Source organism: Orcinus orca, chromosome 6 (genome assembly GCF_937001465.1).
Source record: "Orcinus orca chromosome 6, mOrcOrc1.1, whole genome shotgun sequence".
Lineage (NCBI taxonomy): Eukaryota > Metazoa > Chordata > Mammalia > Artiodactyla > Delphinidae > Orcinus > Orcinus orca.
In genome coordinates this window covers 15,951,459-15,970,461 of record NC_064564.1, presented here as the reverse complement: position 1 = coordinate 15,970,461, position 19,003 = coordinate 15,951,459, and the positions used below count along the sequence as shown (strand labels likewise).

Sequence of the window (19,003 nt, the reverse complement as noted above, 5' to 3'; positions counted from 1 at the left end):
TATTTACTATCTGGCCCTTTACAGAAAGAAAATTTGCTGATCTCTGCCCTCGGGGAGAAACTAAATATGAATGAAATCATCACTGACCTATAGCAGACGCTTGATGAATTTCAGAGACAGATGTATGCTTCAATACCTGTAATATACTTCTGGGATGGATGTGATATAAATAGAAACTGCTTAGAATGGAAGGAGAGAGCTTTGGGGCGGGGGGGGGGGATTTACATGGAGCTTTAAAATTACAATACATCTCAGTTCAGATCCCACACTTTGCAGGTGCTCCACCGTCTCTCGTGGCCAGTGGTGAAGGTACCGGACAGTGTCTGTAGAAGGAGGCTTCTTAGTCCTGAACTGTTTGGGCTCGATTCCGTAGGAAATGGAGCGCTGCTGGGGATTTTTGAGCTGTGTTTTGGGATGCTTCCCTGTGACATTGTCTGGAGAGATGAAAAATGGAGCAAATTATGAGGCTAGTGCGAGAGGGCCGGTGAGAGCGAAGAAGGCAGCTAAGTCAGCCACCGTCCTTGGCAGCAGGAGCGGATTATAGGGAAGACTGGAGAGACACGTGCGGAGATGCAATAGGGTGACCGGCAGCCTGGGCCTGGCATGGGCCAGGGGAGGTTTAGCATGGCAGCCGGGTCACTGGAAGGCAACCCATTCCTGTACCCCCCAGGCCCCATCAAGCATCGGTTAACAAGTTAGGGGGCCTCCCTGAAGGGATGACAAGGATCCAGAATTCTAAAGTTCCCCCACTGCTCCCAGATGCTCCAAACTGAAGTTTTAGGTGGGCTCATCTCAGCGCTTCATCTTGGCTTCACAGATGTGGAAATCACAAGTTGTGTTTAACGGCTTATAAACTGCTTTCACATCCATCAACTCCCTTGGTCCTCACAACAGTCAAGGAAGGAAGGGAGGGAGGGAGGAAGGGAGGAAGGGAGGAAGGGAGGGAGGGAGGGAGGAAGGGAGGAAGGGAGGGAGGGAGGGAGGGAGGAAGGAAGGAAGGAAGGAAGGAAGGAAGGAAGGAAGGAAAACTATTAAGGTCTTGTTTCTACAGATGAAGACACGCTGCCCAGAGGCCTCAGAGGGCTTCCTGAGACTCACAGCTGAGAACTCGGGGGGTGGGGAATAGGGCCGGGGCCCTAAATGTGTGGCAGCATTGCTCACATTCAGAAACAAGACTCTCCACTGGGCACAGGCCACGTGGCAGGCACTCAACTCGGAAGCTTCAGCATAGGTTATTTCATTTCATCGGCACAAGTGCCCACATGTTATTGGTGGGAAAACCAAGGATCAGGGGATGTGATTCCTGCAAGGTCGTGCAGCTGCGGAGCCAGGACTTGAATCCAAAGCTTAGTCCAAGACCACTGCTCCTCCCCTACCTCCCGGCTGCCTGTCAAACCCCAAATCCGTCTCTGCTTTGGCTCAGAACTTGTCCTGTATCAGCTTGATGGATGTCAAGGAGACATGATTTGCTCTGCGATGTTATTTCCACGTGTGCAAATGATGAGCCGTATTCGAGCAAGGCTCTCCCGTCCATTTCATTGAGGGCCCTCGACATGTCAGGCCTTGTGGGGATGAGCGATGATGACAATGACAATGTCACAGTAGCAGCAGCAGCCTGTACCTGTACAGGGCTCACCAAGCTTGTGACACCGTTTTAAGCACTTTCTAAGCATGAATGCATTTAAATCTTCATAACAATCCTGACATAGGTACTGTTATTAATCCCACTTTACAGATAAGGAAACTGAGGCACTTGCCCAAACTTACGTAGGTAGTAATTATTCAAGCCAGAACAAATGAGAGGTCATTTGTGTCCTCTAAGTTACTAAAGGAAGTCCACCTGTAAGTGGATATTGTTAACGTCCAGCATCTTATAAGACACATTCTGTGCTATTTGGCAATGTTAGGACAAGTTCAGGTATTTTCTTTTGATGGTAGGCTTTGGCTCCCAGCATCCCCACCATCATCCTGTGACCAATATAATCTCTGCTCCTCCCTCCTGCCTCGGACAGGTTCTTGACAACCTGGACAGCCACCTGAAAAAATCCGAATACTTCCGCTTCCTCTGGTTCCCGCACAGCGAGAACGTCAACGTCATCTACCAGGACCACACCAACAAGGTAGCCGGGGCATCTTCCCCTCCTCACACACACCCTGCCATTCCCACACGTCCCCACCCCCCACCCCCGCCAGCTCCCAGGGCGCCTGACGCCTGTTATCGTGCTGATGAGCCGTGAGAGGTGAGAGGAAAAGCAAGGGTGAGCATCACTGAGCCTGAGGAGAGAAGCACAAAAGGCCAGAGGGTGGAAGGAAGAAGGAAGGTGGGCCCAGTAAGGGTCCATGTGTCCGCGGGGAGGGATGCGTAGGGGTGAGGTCAAGAGACAATCTAGATGTGGGGCAGGGGAACAGGGGACAGAGGTGTGGGCAGGACAGGATAGGCTGAGTCCTAGGAAGCTGGGCTAGACCTCAGAAGCCAGCTAATACATCCCACCTTCCCTCCAGCACCCCCATCTTTCCCACCCCCAACCGTACAGGTGAAGAAACCCTTGGTTTTGTCTCCCCACCGTGACCTTCTCAGCAGAAGAAAACAAAACCATCACTTAGGATGATGTTGATTGAACAAGTCAGGCAAAAGCCAGGACACCTACTGTGTGTAAGGGGCTGCGTAGGGTTCATAAAGGATGATTGCTGGACACCCGGCCCGTGGGCTCTGAAGAGGAGGGACAGATGCACAGTTTTGTCTTGTGCAAAATACGTGAACATATAAAAAAGCATGAAACCGAGGGGATAGGGCATGGGAATCAGCGGTAGGAAGTGAGGCTTTCAATCATCCTGGCAGGTGGGTCACCCTTCCCCCAGGACACACACACAGCCTCTCCTGGGACACATCTCCCTCTAAGGAGACACTCAGCTCTGGCCCCAAACTGACCACAAATTCTGCTTCCCAGCCTCCCTCCTCTTCGGCCAACTGGTTTTGGGACTATGCTGTTGGATTCTATTTACTGGAGTTCCTGCTCTGGATCAGGTAGGAATGCAAGTGTCTCTTTTCCCAGCACCTGCCATGTACTGTTGCAGATGTGGTCCACCAGAAGAACAACATCCTACCTAGTTGTGCAAACTGGGTCTGTCTCCTGGGTCCAGAGCAGGGGTTTTCAACCCTGGGGAGCTTTTTAAAAAATACCAGTGCCCAAGCCTCACTCCCTGGCTCACAGGTGTCGTGAAGTTTCGTATTGTCCTGTTTCTTACCTCCTTCCCAGCCTGAAGTCTGTGCTCAGGCTCAGGCCCCATGTCTGCCACAAACACGTAACTATGAGTGATGGGGAAGGTTTTATGGGGCCTTGAATGGTGACTCTGTATCCAGCCAAGACATGGAATGGCATCAGATAAAGATTTTTGAAATGTTTCATATATGTAAATAATATAGGCAACACAAATTTAAAATATAAAGACTAATATAGTAAGCACCCACATCTTGTTGTTGCTACCGTATTAAGAAGTGAGACAACACTAGTAAAATTGGAGTCCTCTTGGTGGAACTCCCAGATCACAGTATCTCCCCCAAAAGGTAAACCACCCCCCCCAAACTTTATGCTTATCATTCTCTTGCTTTTATTGATACTGTAGTTTTCTGAATCCTGAAAGAAAAAATTGGTAATTCAGCTTTGGTAGTGATATTTTTCCATGTTGATATGAATAGCTGTAATTATTCACTTTTCACCGTACGCATTTACCACAATGTATGTATCCATGCTCTTGTTGATGGATATTTGGGTTGTCTCCAGGAATTTTTTTGTCCATTACAAACAACGTTCCTGTGAGCATTCTGGAAATTTGCTTCTGATGTCTTGAGTATACAATCATGAGTGGAATTCCTGGGTCACCAAGTATAAGCATCTTTAGTTTTATAAGATCAAGTTGTTCTCCTAAGTAGTAATACCAAGTTAACTGCCAAGCCCTGTAAGATTCTCTGTCCTCCATAAGCTGGACAAAATTGGACCTGTCAGGCTTTTAAATTTTTGTGTGCTATGTGTTAAATGGTACCTCATTATGGTTTTTAATTCTTATTTCCCTGATTATTAATAAGGCTGCCCAGCTTTTCAGTTTATCGATCTTTCAGATTTCTCTTCTGTGAGGTGCCCATTTACGCACTTTGTTCTTTTAAAAAATTGGCTTGTTTTTTTCTTAGTGTTTTGTACAGTTTTATTTACATGTATTTTGAGCACCAGTCCTTTGCTGGTTATGTGTGTTGCGTCACCTTCTCCCTGTTGGTGTCTTATCTTTCACTCTCATGGTGTTTTATGATGTGTAGATGTATTTAATTTTACCAAATGTAGCCATCTAGTCTTTTATCTTGAGGACTTTGGTGTCTTTTTAAAGACGGTGAGTCCAACCTAGAGGCCATCGCTCCATCAGATAACGGATCGGGGGTGAGAGTGGAAAATGCCCAGCCAGCTTCTCTCCCCTTCCATCACAGCAGCCTGGCAGCTTTATGTGCTTGTGTCTGTGGAGTCCGGGCCCAGGGAGCATCTAAATAAATTGGGCTGTAAATCACAGTTGGCACATCCCAGCCAGGGCGGATGCTCTGAGGGAGCTCCGTGACCTCTGAGCACAGCCCATGTGGCCCCCCTTTTCATGTCTTCTGGAAACTGCATCCACTCAGCCTCATCCCTGCAGCTCTGGGCCTCTCGCTGAACTATGTGCCCAAGGATGCGGGAATGAAAACTAACATAATGGATTGGGTACCTGGTGACTTAATGGCTGCTTTGCGATCAGACTCACTGTAGCCCCATGAGGGCAGGGATGCTGTCTGTCCTGTCACTGTCAATCCTCAGCGCCCCAAAGAACGCCTGGCACCTAGGGGAGGCTCATAGTATTTGTGTAGGAAATGCTAACGAAAAGCTTGGTCTCTGTCCTTGAGGTGTTCAGTAGCGGTGAACTGTAGGGGTGATGGTGTTGGCCCTGGCTGACCAGGACAGAGAGACAGGCTTTCTCGGGAACAGATCCCTGGAGGGTCAGCCAGGACCAGGGCCAAGCTCAGCTCCTGTGCTGAGAACAGCCTGGTGCCCTGGGGCCGGTGGGAGCTGCCCCATGGGCATGCTGGCCTGGGACGCTAGAGAGCATCTGCCTTGAGAGAGACAGCATTCTCCTCCCCTTCCAACCCCTGCAGCGTGTACTCTTCACCCTCCCAACCCCTGCAGGAGAAGGAGAAGCAAGGAGAAGGCTGATTTTGCTTTCTTGGCTTCCCAACACATCTACAGTGAAAATGGATTTCTTTTATAAAGACAAAAAAAATGAACTTTAATCTGTGTGTGTGTGTAAGTATACATTTGGAAGAATGTGACTTGGTGAATGAGTTTCCCAGAGCAGAAAGCCAGGTGACAGCTCCTTCGTGGCCCAAGAAGCGCAGAGCCTTCCCTTTGCAATTCCTTGGGCAGCTCATTTCCAAACACAAGAATCCATAAGCCCAGCCCCCATGCTAGGCCACTGGCCCCCACTGGCCGCTTACCGCAATCAAGTCCTCCCAGGATGGCCAGGTGTGGAAGGAGGGTGAATTACTACAGCCCTTATGGAAATTAAACTGGCAGCAACCTGCTGAAATCAAAACTCTGCCTGCCCTTTGCCCCAACAATCTGGTAAGGATATAAGTACAAAGACCTTTGTGATGGTGTGGCATGTGGTGGTACTACACCGAAAATGACAGGTTTGGGCGAGGACGTGGAGAAATTGGACCCTTTTGCGCTGTTGGTGGGAATGTAAAATGGTGCAACCGCTGGGGAAGACAGTATGGAGGTTTCTCAAAAACTTAAAAATAGAATTTCCATATGACCCAGCAATTCCACTTCTGAGGATATATCAGAAAGAACTGAAAGCACGATTTCAAAGCGATATTTGCACACTTGTGCTCACAGCAGCATGATTGCAACAGCCAAAGGGTGGAAGCAACACAGGTATCCGACGGATGACTGGATAAACAAGATGGGGTATGTCCATACACCGGAATACGATCCAGCCTTAAAAAGGAAGGAAATCCTGACACATGCTACAATGTGGATAAATCATGAAAACATTATGCTAAGTGAAATAAGCCAGACACATAAAAGGACAAATATTGTGTGATTCCACTTTTATGAGGCACCCAGAGTAGTCGAATTCATCGAGACAGGAAGTAGAATGGGGGTTGCCAGGGGCTGGAGGGAGGGCGCAATGGGGAGCTGTTGTTTAGTGGGGAAGAGCTTCAGTTTTGCAAGATTCTGGAGATGCACCACACAGCGATGTGAATATACTTAACACTACTGAACTGTACACTTAAACAATGGTTAAGGTGGTAAATTTTATGTTACGTGTTTTTTTTTTTTTTTAAATCACAGTTTGGGTTTTTCACCAAACCCAAACCCTGAAAATAACCTAGTCATTAAAGGGGAAGAGAGGGATAAAAAGTGAGATAAAATCCATAACTGGATCACGGGGCAGCCATGGAGAGAGTGATGGAGGGGCGATATTCACATTCCCTGGAGGGATTTCCAGGCTGTAGGTAAGCGTACGTGGCAGAGTATGTGGAGAATGAAGTCCTGGTTTGTAAAGGACTTAGCCCGGCGCCCAGCAAACAGCCGGCACTCACTCACTGCTGGATAATACGATGATCACACGCCCCTCTGCCCTGCCCCGCCAGCACCTTCCTCCCAGGCCTCGTGGGCTGGATCAACCGCTTTTTCTTCTGGCTCCTGTTCAATGGGAAGAAGGAAAACTGCAACCGCAGCCACAAGATCTTCACCTATGAGTGCCGCTTCAAGCAACACGTGCAGGACTGGGCCATCCCCAGGTAGGGGCTGTGTGGGCCAGCCTGCGGGTGGGTCGGCAACAAACAGATTCCCTTGGGATCTGCCCTAGCACGTACACTGCCAACCAGGCTCCCCGTTCTACCTGTTATTAGTGGGGGGCAAACTGGAGGCTCTGAATCCCCATCCGGTGCCCTTGCACCATTGTGACTCTCAGGGAGAACAGCCAGGGGATCCCCTCCGCTTTCCCCATCAGCTCCTCTCCAGCCATGCGGCCGGGTAACAGCAGGCTGGCCAGCATCTGGTCCCTCGGTCGGCAGAGTCCATGGAGCAGGCTGGGGGCCGGTACTCTGCATCTCAGTCCCGAGGGACACACCCCCCTCGGGACTGAGGCTAGGTCTGTAGCCCAGATCACTGCAGCTTTCTCTCTGAATTGCCCCCTCTTTGTCCCTCTCCAAGAAAAGGTGGTGGGGGGGGTTGGTGCCCAGGGCTTAAGGGATGCCTCTGTTACCATGTTCAGGGGCTGAAACCACCACACTCTTGGGGTAGGACTATTAGAAAAAGTAGAAGTCTTAGAATCAGAGTGACCTGACTCTGTCTGAAGAAGAGGAGGCCGGGGCATGGGACAGCTGTGGTCAGAGACCCAAGGGGAGCCCCCGATTGGGCGGGGGCCCTGGGATCTGAGCTGGGAGCAGTTGGTAGGTCTCCTCTTCTGTGAGGAGGACTTTGAGAGCAGCCATGAGGAAGGGGCCTCCTGGGGACCGGGATCCCCGAGGCCCCCAAGGCTGGGAAGCCGTGCAGAGCCTCATGGGAGCTCAGGAGGCCCCTTCTTGAGGTCTGGGTCCCATCCCCCTGGGCCGAGTGCAGAGAGAAGACCAAGGAGGCCCTGCTGGAGCTGAAGGCCATGCTGGAGGCGCACCCCAAGGTGGTGGCCCACTACCCCGTGGAGGTGCGCTTCACCCGGGGGGACGACATCCTGCTGAGCCCCTGCTTCCAGCGCGACAGTTGCTACATGAACATTATCATGTACAGGTGAGCAGCTCGCAGAGGGGGCAGGGTGGGGCTGGGCTCCCTACCCCCACCCTGCCACCCTGCTTCGAAGGGACCCCTCTCCTTCCCCAGCTTTCAAGGCCAGTTCAAACGCCACCCTCTCCCGGGAGACTTCCCTGATCCTGGCCGCAGAAAATCGTCTTTCTCTCCTTCGAGTTCCTACGACCACCCTTTCTAGCCTATGTTATGTTAATGCAGTCATTAATATTAATGAATATGTAATATTAATGTTAATGTTAATATGCGTAGCTACTACTTGTGAAGCTGATATTACTGAATGACAAGTCTATGCTATCTCATGTGCCTGCCCTAGTCAGTGATTCCGAGAGTCTGGAACGGTGTCGAGAAGGATTCTGAGGCCAGGTTTCAGTTCAGCCAAAAAGAGAATCAGGCCTGTATGCATTTGCCCATCTTAACCGGCTCCACCAGGCCCTGTGCCGATACTTTAAGCTCACGACTGTGTTTTTTCCTGATTAGTTGCACAGTAATCTCTTGTATGAGGCTTATGGACGTGGACGGTTTAAGAAGCTCCTCTTTTCTAAAACTTCCTGCCTAAGACATGTCTTCCTTCCTTCCCATCCCCCATTGATAATAGCCCTTCTCTGACTTTGCAAAAGACAAATATACTCTCTCCCAGCCTGAATCTTACTATGCTGTATTTCTCCAGCATGTAAAAAACCCCAAACTCAAGGGATCCCAAGGGCCAATTCAAGAAGGCGCTGTCCTGGCGGGAGTCCCCGAAGCCAGAAGAGAGTTTCTGAAACACGTACTGAGTGAGAGGCGGCTTATTTCATGTAGGGACAAACTTGCAGCCGGCCTCATCCACATCTGTCTGTCTATCTTATCCCTACCTGTGCATGTAAATTCAGAAGTGAGAAAGTTGCCATGGGGCTGCATCGTAACATTTGAATTTTTTAAAGCTCTGACTTCGCTTTTTTCTGTCAGTAAATCTGACTTTGCAGGACTGACCAACTAGGTTATATGGCCATGCTTTCCATACATCAATGAGGGGATTCTGATATAAATGTTTATTTTTAAGGTTTGTGTGTGTGTGTGTGTATATATATATATATCTATATATATATCTCCTTAAAGTAATCTTTACATTAAATTTTTTTAATTTACATTTTAAAATATTTAGATTTAAAATTGAAATCTTCAAGCTACATGATATATAAATATACATACATATATATGTGTGTGTGTATATATATATATATATATATATACATACACACACACAAATCTTTAAAATTATTTAAACTCATGACAACTTTCAGTGGCCAGTTAAAAAATATGCAAGAGGATGTAAACCTTTTCCAAATCCTTCTGAGCAGAAGCCCTCAAGGTGCTGGGTCACTGCTGTCCATGTCCTGAGGGCACAGGCAAGGTGCCTGATAACAGTGGGTGGGACCGTGCAAAGCAGAGACAGGGCCTCACCTCCTTCTGCCCCCTCCCCAGGCCCTACGGCAAGGACGTGCCGCGGCTGGACTACTGGCTGGCCTACGAGACCATCATGAAGAAGGTGGGGGGCAGGCCCCACTGGGCCAAGGTAGGATGTTTCATGGGGGTTGTCAGCTGGGCAGCTGCTGTGAGCTGAGGCTTCCACCAGAGGGCGCCTCTCCTCTCAGTTGCCCTGCCTGCCCAAGGCTTAGATGTGGGGAAACTTGGGCTGAGCAAGTGACAGGAAGGAGGGCCCCCACGACCCTAACCAGACCCATCTTCCCTCTGCATTCATGTTCCAACAGCCCAGTGACTAATTCTCTGAGTTTTCAGAAAACTTCCTCACCTTTCATTTTATTTAATTCTCATAGTAACCCTACGAGCAGGATAAGGTGGTGGGTCTATTTAACAGACAGGAAACTAGGGGTCTCTCAGAGGTGACGGGACTTACTTACTTACTTACTTATTAGCAGTTGAATTGGGGCCAGAGCCCTCTCCACTCACACACTGCCAGGTGGCAAAGGGAATGGGAAGTTTAATGCTGCATTTTAACACCTTCCTTCTTTACTTTCCAAGAACTTCCTCCCTCCTCTTTGGGTCTCTACATTATAGGTGCATGTGAATGAATGCGTGCATGTATGTGCTTGTGTGTGCCTGGGGGTAGCAGCGTCACACATGCAGGCATCCAGACGCGGGGGCCTGTTTGCAGCCCCGCTGCAATGGTGGTTCCAGGGAACGAGGCCTGTTGTATCTGGTTGCTTCCTCAGGCCCACAACTGCACCCGGAAGGACTTCGAGAAAATGTATCCTGCCTTTCCGAAGTTCTGTGCCATCCGAGAAAAGCTGGACCCCTCGGGGATGTTCCTGAATGCGTATCTGGAGAAGGTGTTCTACTGAAGCCCAAACAGAAAACAAGTTGAGCCCACCCCATCCCATTCCCCAGGCCCACTTCCCATGACGTTGAAGGCTCAGCGTCCCTCCGGCCTGATGGGGAACAGACCTCTTCCCCCAGGCGCTCTGCCACGGTGCCCACAGCTGCTCTAACCCAGAGTAAGGAGTCTGGATCCGGGCAGCTCCCACTTCCCTCATCCTCACAGGAACCCCATGTAAGGAAGAGCACCAAATCCCCATTTACCTCTTCAGCCGCATCCTTTCAGCCCAAGCCTGCAATCACCACATCCTGTTTCCCAGAAGACAGAGAAGCCCCCAAATGTTGTGTGTCTAGGAGGTAGGGATTCAGCCTTTCACAGGTTCCACCCGCTGGTTGGGTGTCCGGAGCTCCAGGGATCCCTCGCCCACCCTTGCAGGGAGGGGTCCCCCTGGCATGTGTTTGGGCACAGAGGTCGTGTGTTCTGTGCTCTGCTTTCTTTCACTCTCGAGGGTCTTTCAGATGCTCAGGTGCGTGCCCCCTGCCCTGGGACTGCCCTCGTCCAGAGGGTCCACCTGTTCATCTGACCTCCCATAGCCCGACCTACAGTGTGTCTATTCCAGGGGATGTTTGGGGAGTGGGACTCTCCTTGCCTTCTTTTTAATAAAGGCCAAGAGTTCATTCACTCTCTGCTCCCTCCTCTTCATCTCCAAGGTAATCCTTTGGGAGCAGGGGGCTCCCTGATTCCCCGACTGCCTTCCAGAGGTAACAGATCTCGGACTTGCCTGGAAAATGCTCTTCATATCCCTCCTGCAAACTTAGTTTCAAGCTCTCTCTGACCTACCACACTTTGTGGCTATTCTTTCACCAGGCTCTTGTTGAACATCTACAAGGTGCCAAGTGCTTTGGGGGAATTAAAAGGACCTTAAGGGGCTTCCCTGGTGGCGCAGTGGTTAAGAATCTGCCTGCCAATGCAGGGGACACAGGTTCGAGCCCTGGTTCAGGAAGATCCCACATGCCTCGGAGCAACTGAGCCCATAAGCCACAAGTACTGAGCCCAAGTGCCACAGTTACTGAACCCCGCGCGCCTAGAGCCCATGCTCACAAGAGAAGCCACCGCAGTGAGAAGCCCACGCACCACAACAAAGAGTAGCCCCGGCTCACTGCAACTAAAAGCCCGTGCGTGGCAACAAGGATCCAATGCAGCCAAAAATTAAATAACTAAATTTACTCTTTTAAAAAAAGAACCTTAAGACAGGTTCCTGGCATCCAGAAATGTATATTTTAATCATATGTTTCATAAGAGGTTAACACACAGACTATACAGGAACTCCTCAACAACACAAAAACAAACAGCTGATCAAAAATGGACAAAGGGCACTGGTGGGAGTCTGCCTGCCGATGCAGGGGACACGGGTTCGTGCCCCGGTCCGGGAGGATCCCACATGCCGCGGAGTGGGTGGGCCCGTGAGCCATGGCCGCTGGGCCTGCGCGTCTGAAGCCTGTTGCCCCGCGGCCGGAGAGGCCACAGCGGTGAGAGGCCCGCGTACCGCAAAAAAAAGAAAAAAAAAATGGACAAAGGGGCCTCCCTGGTGGTGCAGTGGTTGACAATCCACCTGCCAATGCAGGGGACACGGGTTCGAGCCTTGGTCTGGGAAGATCCCACATGCCGCGGAGCAAAGGCCCCGTGAGCCACAACTACTGAGCCTGCGCCTCTGGAGCCTGTGCTCCGCAATAAGAGAGGCCGCGACAGTGAGAGGCCCGCACACCGTGATGAAGCGTGGCCCCCGCTCGCCGCAACTAGAGAAAGCCCTCGCACAGAAACGAAGACCCAACACAGCTAAAAATAAATAAATAAATAAATAAAAATTTTTTTTTACAAGGCAAAATTCCTTTAAAAAAAAAATGGACAAAGGACTTGAATACACATTTCTCCAAAGAAGATACACAAATGATCAGTAAGCACATGAAAAGATGCCCCACATTACTAATCACTAGGGAAATGAAAATGAAATCACCATGAGATATCACTTTACACCCATTAGGATCACTATTATCGAAACAATAATAACAACAGAAAATAACAAGTGTTGTCGAGGACCTGGAGAAATTGGAATCCTCGTGCATGGCTGGTGGAAATGTAATGAAATGGTGCCGCTGCCGTAGAAAATGGTATGGAAGTTCCTCAGAAAGCTAAACATAGAATTACCACATGATCCAGCAATTCCACTTCTGGGCACATACCCGAAAGAACTGAAAGCAGGGACTCAAAAGAGATATTTGCACACGCATGTTCATAGCAGCATTAGTCACAGTTGCCAAAATGTAGAAGCAACCCAACTGTGCACTGATGGGTGACTGCATAAATTGTGGAATATACGTACAATGGACTATCACTCAGCCTTAAGGAGCAAGGAAACTTTGATACATGCTACAGTTAATGAGCCTTGAGAATATTCTGCTGTGTGAAATAAGGCAGCCACACAGAGAGAAATGCTGCACAATTCCAATTACATGAGGCGCTACAGTAGTCAGCTTCGCAGAGACAGAGGGTAGAACAGTGGGTGCCCGGGGCTGGGGGGAGGGAGAGTAGGAGATAGTGTTGAACTGGTACAGGGTTTCAGTTGGGGAGGATGAAAAATTCTGGGGACGGATGGTACCGATGGTTTCACAATAAAGTGAATGTACTTAATGCCACTGAACTGTACACTGAAAAATGCTTAAAATGGTACGTTTTATGTTATATATATTTTTACCCCAATAAAAGTAAAGAAATGTATATTCGAATTCAGGGAAACAAGACTAATGTGCATAGGGCGTTAAATAGCAATACCAGGGAGTGTGTAATGGCGTGTCAGGGAAATGGTACAGCCACAGAGACCTGGCCAGTCCACTTGGACTCAACTTCCCCAGAGAGGCTGGCTCAAGACCTAAGTCCACGGCCTCGAGGGCAAGAGCTACCCCTTCAGCAGGACCAGCTGTGTAATTCACAGGGCCCAGCACAAAACGATTAAGAATTTCACGAGGGCAACTATACTTCAACTGAAAAAAAAGAGAATTTCAAGAGGGTGACAGCAGAGCATTAAAACAAGCATGGGGGCATTCTGAGCACTGCACAGGCCAAGCACCCATGAAACCAGCCCCACTCACCGCCACCAGGTGTGGACAGTAGGTATGTGTCAACTTACTGGGCTACAGTCTGAATTGTTTCATCAAACACCGACTTAGGTGTTGTTCTGAAAGAGGTAGTTTGTGGATACACTTAACATCTACCATGAGTTGACTTTAACTAAAGGAAATTACCCTCCAAAATGTACGTGGGCCTCATGCAATCAACTGAAAGGCCTTAAAAACAAACACTTGAGGTTTCTGGGAGAATAAGTTCTGTCTCAAGAGCTCCTGGCTGAGTTTCCAGCCTGTGGGGCTGCCCTACAGATTTCAGGCTTGAGCCAACTCCTTGAAAGCAGTCTGACGTAAACATATACATTGGTTCTATTTCTCTGGAGGACCCTGACTGATACATAAGGACAGAGATGGATTGGTGAAGTTAATACAAAGAAAAGCATGGCAGGCTAAATCCTGAGGCTTGGGAAATGGCCGAGTCCGAGTCACTCCCATGTTCTACAGATGAGGAAACAGAGGCTCAGAGAGGTCAGGATACTTGGCCAATGTCGCATAGCACGTTAGGAAAGGCAGTGCCAGTAAACCAAAGTACATCCTGAGGCCCTGTATTTTCAATAGCTGGAATTTAATTTTTAAAGTCTATGAATTTTGGGGCTTCCCTGGTCGCGCAGTGGTTGAGAATCTGCCTGCCAATGCAGGGGACACGGGTTCGAGCCCTGGTCTGGGAAGATCCCACATGCCGCGGAGCAACTGGGCCCGTGAGCCACAATTACTGAGCCTGCACCTCTGGAGCCTGTGCTCCGCAACAAGAGAGGCCGCGACAGTGAGAGGCCCGCGCACCACGATAAAGAGTGGTCCCGCCTCGCCGCATCTAGAGGAAGCCCACACACAGAAACGAAGACCCAACACAGCCATAAATAAATTAATTAATTAATTTTAAAAATAAATAAATAAAATCTATGAATTTTGCATTCTATTTCATTATGTAATTGTGTTTTAAACTTTTGAGCTATTTTCCAAATCTTTAAATGACATTTCCGCTCAATGCAGGAGTGCCATGTTTGTTGTGTGCTTTTATCGCACCTCACATCTACCCCAGGGGGAGAAGTACAGACATTAAGGAACACACAGTGCAATGACTTAAGCCCCAAACCCTGAGGTTCAGTAAAACTTCAATTCCTGGAATGCTGAGGCCAAAGAATGTTCTGGAAATAGACGTTCTAATTACCAGAGAACCCAGGTCCCCTTTCTGGATCAGGCTTTTGATGAATATAATTTACTCTTCCTTTGATCTGAGACCTTTTGGTGCCTGAAGGTCCCCCCCCCCCAAATTCTCCTTGCAGAGTCCTTTTGGTACCAGCTGTGTACTGAAGCCATACATTGCGCTTCTGAAGGCATTGCCAATGCAGATCCACTTTTCCCTCCTCCCTCGTCTCCTCCTGGCCACTGCTGGTCCAGGTTCCCACTGACTGGCTTCTCGCCTCTCCCAGCACTGCCCTCACGTCCAAGCCTCAGGTAGCATGAGCCCCGCTGGCACACACTCAACTCAACTCAGGGGACTCGGAAAAATCGTGGGTGCTGAGGTTCAGAGCCTGTACTTCTAACAGCGAACAGTGATTGCCGGCGTCAGCTAAGGAATCGGCTGGCAGGATGAGGAAGGCGGTCCCCCTGGGCCAGTGTGAAACTAAATCATAGTACAGCATCAGAGCTGTTGGGCCGTGAGCGGCTCTCAAAGTTGAATTTGCGGTGAGTGGTCACCGGCCAAACGGAACCGTATAAATCTCATGAAGCCGACTGAGTGAACTCTGGACACCTCCTCCCCTCAGGGCGGCCGCCTGGCCCCAGCACCCCACAAATTCACAGCTGAGAACGGGAGGGCTCCGGGTGAGCTCTGAGGGTCCCAGAAGGATGCACCACCGCTCAGAAAGCCTCCCCAAATGCAAAGATGTGGAACATTTAAAAGCCAAGCCAGATGCTCCCTCACTTCAGTTGTAGGTGTCTCTGCATGGGGATAACCCCAAATCTGCAGAGTCAACTTGGCCACCTGCAGGGGCTGGGCCCAGAGGAAAGATACGGGGAGGTGGGTGCGTCACCTGACTGGAGGGAGAGAGGGCAGCGAAGCCCAGCCATCAGCGGAGCCGGAGCGCAACTCTGGTCCTTCTCTCAAGGTCCGCGTCCGCTGTCAGCCCCGGAACAGGGATTCATGCCGCCCCCTGGTGGCAGCTGTCGGGATCCTTCGAGGTGCGGGCGCAGGCGGGGCAAAGCGTCCCCCTCTGACCTACAGGCAAGAGGCTGGCTAGTCCCAAACCCTAAAGCGACCAGGAAAGCCTCAGAGAAGGGAGCAAACCCCGAGGGACGCCCTGGAGGAGGGGCAGTGCCGAGAGGGAAGAGATCTCTCCACAAAGGTAGGTTTCACAGTTAGAAGGGGTGTCTCTGGGTCCGCTACTAGGAAGATCTTACCTGTAGGTCTCCAATCACTAAAATGAGTCCAAAGCAGGAGTTATTCCAAGGATGGGGCAGTGGAAGCTGGAAAAATAGCTACGAAAAATAACTACGAAAAATAGTTCCGTGAGGAACCCGTGAACTAAGGGGTAAAAAATACAAGGCAGTGTCTGAGCGAAGCTGCACTAAATACCCAAGCCTGGCTTATCTTCGTTTCCATCCTGAGTTTCTTTCCCCATGTGGCAGGATCAAGAGCGGCCCAGACATTTCCAGAAAGTTCCCAAAAAGAGTTATCAAAATTTTGGTTTAAGTTTTGACATCCACAAATGGATGTTTTTACACACACAGAGAGAATGTTACAGTAGGCTCCAGATAATTGCTATTTTAAAAAATGATACCTTGGGGGCTTCCCTGGTGGCGCAGTGGTTGAGAGTCCGCCTGCCGATGCAGGGGACACGGGTTCGTGTCCTGGTCCGGGAGGATCCCACATGCCGTGGAGCAGCTGGGCCCGTGAGCCATGGCCGCTGAGCCTGCGCGTCCAGAGCCTGTGCTCCGCAAGGGGAGGGGCCACAACAGTGAGAGGCCCGCGTACTGCAAAAAAAAAAAAAAAAAAAAAGATACCTTGGGACTTCCCCTGGGGGTGGGTCCAGGGGTTAAGACTCCGAGATGCCACTGCAGGGGGCACGGGTTCCATCCCTGGTCAGGGAACTAAGATACCCCCATGACGTGGGGCACGGCCAAAAAAAGAATTTTTTTTTAATTAAAAAGAAAAAAAAAGAATGATACCTTGTGCACTCTGGGCAGGTGGACTGGGGAGGGGTCGCAGGCTTGAATCTGGGGAATGAACACCTTCCTTCGGTGCTGTCAGTGCATCTCTGTGATTTTATACCTGTGCCGAAGCCCTTCCCAAAGAAGGCAAAAGCCTCTTTATGGATGTGAGGCTGGAGTAATTGGTCCACCCATCACCCACACCTGTGTGGCGGTCAGCGTGGGTCAGGTGCACGTTTTTATTGAATTGGGCACCGAAGGGTCTGGATATCAAGAGGAGGTTGTAGGAGAACGTCTGGTCGCAGCTGAACGTCGTTATCTTTACTCCTTTGGTGCTGGAGGCAACAAACAGATGAGGGCAAGTAAAGTGCTGACCTGTCTCCATTCCCTCTCCTAGCCTGAGTGACTCCCCTTCCCCAACCTTGGAGTGGACTTGACCTGGCTGGAGGCAACTGTTGACTGAGGCCTCAGAGTGGTGGGCGCAGGGCAGGAGGCGCTGGACCAACGGCCGTCACCCCACCCCACCCTGCGCAGTGTCATCCTCCGGGAGGATTCTGACCGAGGGGTCGAGATATCCCAGAGGCAAACAGAGAGTTCATTATTAACCTCGTAAATTGTTCCACTTGGCCTGGCATTCACTTGCTATCATATTGGCTGATTTGGTAATCATCAGTTCTATTAAATTCTGCAGACCCGAGTCCCTCTCGAGCTGTCTTTAGATCCATTTCATACTTCCTGGGTTTGCCAAGCTATCCTGTCACAGCGAGAAACCCCCGGGCAAATGCTGGGTCTAGAGAGGATACTAAGGTGGGAGCCTGGCCAGCGAGGGCCCCATGGACCCCAGAATCAGACCTGGGTTTGATCCCAATTCTGTATGACTGCAAATAAATGGTCCTTATTATGTCTACACCGCACTCCCAATTACCTCTCCCCGAGCCACTTCCTGTCTGCACCTCATGTTCAACTGTGGATGCGACTCCGGGAATCTGTTTATGGTGGAGTTTCGATTGCTTTGGAGGCACAAACATGAAACAATTTGATTCACTCTGACCACTGTTCCCATCACTTAACAGCTCATGCAGATTGGGTTTTTTCTTCCTGAAAAGGTCACAGTTACTAAAACGATCCTAAGTTTACTATGGAACGTCACCCTTGCATCCAAAGCAAACTCTTCCCCTCCCGCATCAGAGGAGGAGGGCTGGAGGAGGTGAGGGGCACACAGGCTGCCCTCGTCCGTTTCTGAGCAGACCAGCGGCGGGGCGTGTTCCCACGCTGGACCCCGACGTCCTCCTCGCTCCTGCTGGTCAAGCTCCTCTGAGGTGAGGTGGGGTCTTGCTTGGTCTGTTGACCCGGGCTGCTACTACCAAGGGGTCTCCTCTCCTCCTAGACAAGTGGACGCTGTCCTTGGGCCAGCCTTGAACTTGGTGCGTGTGTCCTCCTTAGGCCCCTGCCAGCAGTCTAAGCCTCCAGCGCCCTTGGGGTGGGACAAAGTTTCTCTTCCGTGGTGAGCATTTTCCTCCAATCCCGTCACTGTGACTCTGTGACCTTGTAACCCCAGGGGAGGTGATGCCTAAAGGAGACTAATTGGAGGCCTTTGGGGGAAGGGAAGCCCGAACCAAGGGGCCCCTGTCAAGCCAACCCTCACCACTAGGTGGCGAGCTCTGCTCGGCGCACTCTGGCGGGGCTTCCGGGCTCCCACGGCTCCCCTATTCCCCACCCCTTCAAAGTGCAGGGCTGCAACCCGGGGTCCCCGCCTATAGTCTCTGTGGACCACAAGGAACTGGGGTTTGGTCTTCTCCCCTCTAGGCCTTCCTGTCACAGGGCACTTCTCTAATGAAGGCTACTCCTGGAAGCCTTTGTGCTGTGCAGGGGGGAAATAACCCCTGCCCTGAGGGGAACTGCAGGGACCCAATGGGATTGCCCAAAGCAATTGGCCCAGGGGTTAGAGCACGGTGGTTGGCCCAGGGCTGCTAGTTACAGTTGCCCCAAGCTACACACGGCACAACTCTGGGGTCGTTGCACCTCATCAGAGATGATATCTAATTACAATTTTCTAGCAGAAGGCTTTCAAGTGTCAACGTAGAGGCTGACAGTGGATTTGTGCCACTCCCCTGGCCAGGCAGAGGACAAGCCCTCTCTTCTCAGAACATCAAGCCCTGCTCCCATTCTGCTGCAAGGATCCTGGAAGCCAGAAACCAACATCTCATTTCCTGCCTCGGACCTTCTAGGGCCTCAGGCTGGAACTTCTGTTGGGGATGGAGGGACGTCCACGGACCCTCAAACCAGGCCACTGTGCAAAGAAGGAAGAGGGTGGGGAAAAGGGGTCCCAGTGAAACTGAGTCAGCTTTAGCCTCTGAATTTTAAGGGGCAGGTCTAGGAGAGTTTAAAGGAGGTTGCGTAAAAAGAAGCAACAACTTGGTGTCGTGACTGCCGGCATCCAGCAACATAATGGAAAACAGAAAATAAGTTTTGAAACATAAGCTGTGACAATGATGTAATATATAATTTACAATTATGGTCATTTTAGCAAATGC

The 19,003-nt window shown here is 50.3% G+C and overlaps 1 protein-coding gene across 2 annotated transcripts in view; it reads left to right on the top strand.

Moving 5' to 3' along the window:
* The window catches only part of LOC101282721 (L-gulonolactone oxidase), a 28,967-nt gene extending 18,146 nt beyond the window's left edge, over positions 1-10,821 (top strand). For both annotated transcript variants that reach the window (XM_004270696.3, XM_033429811.2), the window contains exons 7-12: positions 2,013-2,120; positions 2,949-3,025; positions 6,671-6,820; positions 7,644-7,808; positions 9,288-9,378; positions 10,037-10,821. In XM_004270696.3, the coding sequence (XP_004270744.1) occupies positions 2,013-2,120; positions 2,949-3,025; positions 6,671-6,820; positions 7,644-7,808; positions 9,288-9,378; positions 10,037-10,165 (720 nt within the window). In that variant the 3' untranslated portion in view covers positions 10,166-10,821. The remainder of the gene's footprint in view (positions 1-2,012; positions 2,121-2,948; positions 3,026-6,670; positions 6,821-7,643; positions 7,809-9,287; positions 9,379-10,036) is intronic.
* The last annotated feature ends 8,182 nt before the right edge of the window (positions 10,822-19,003 follow it).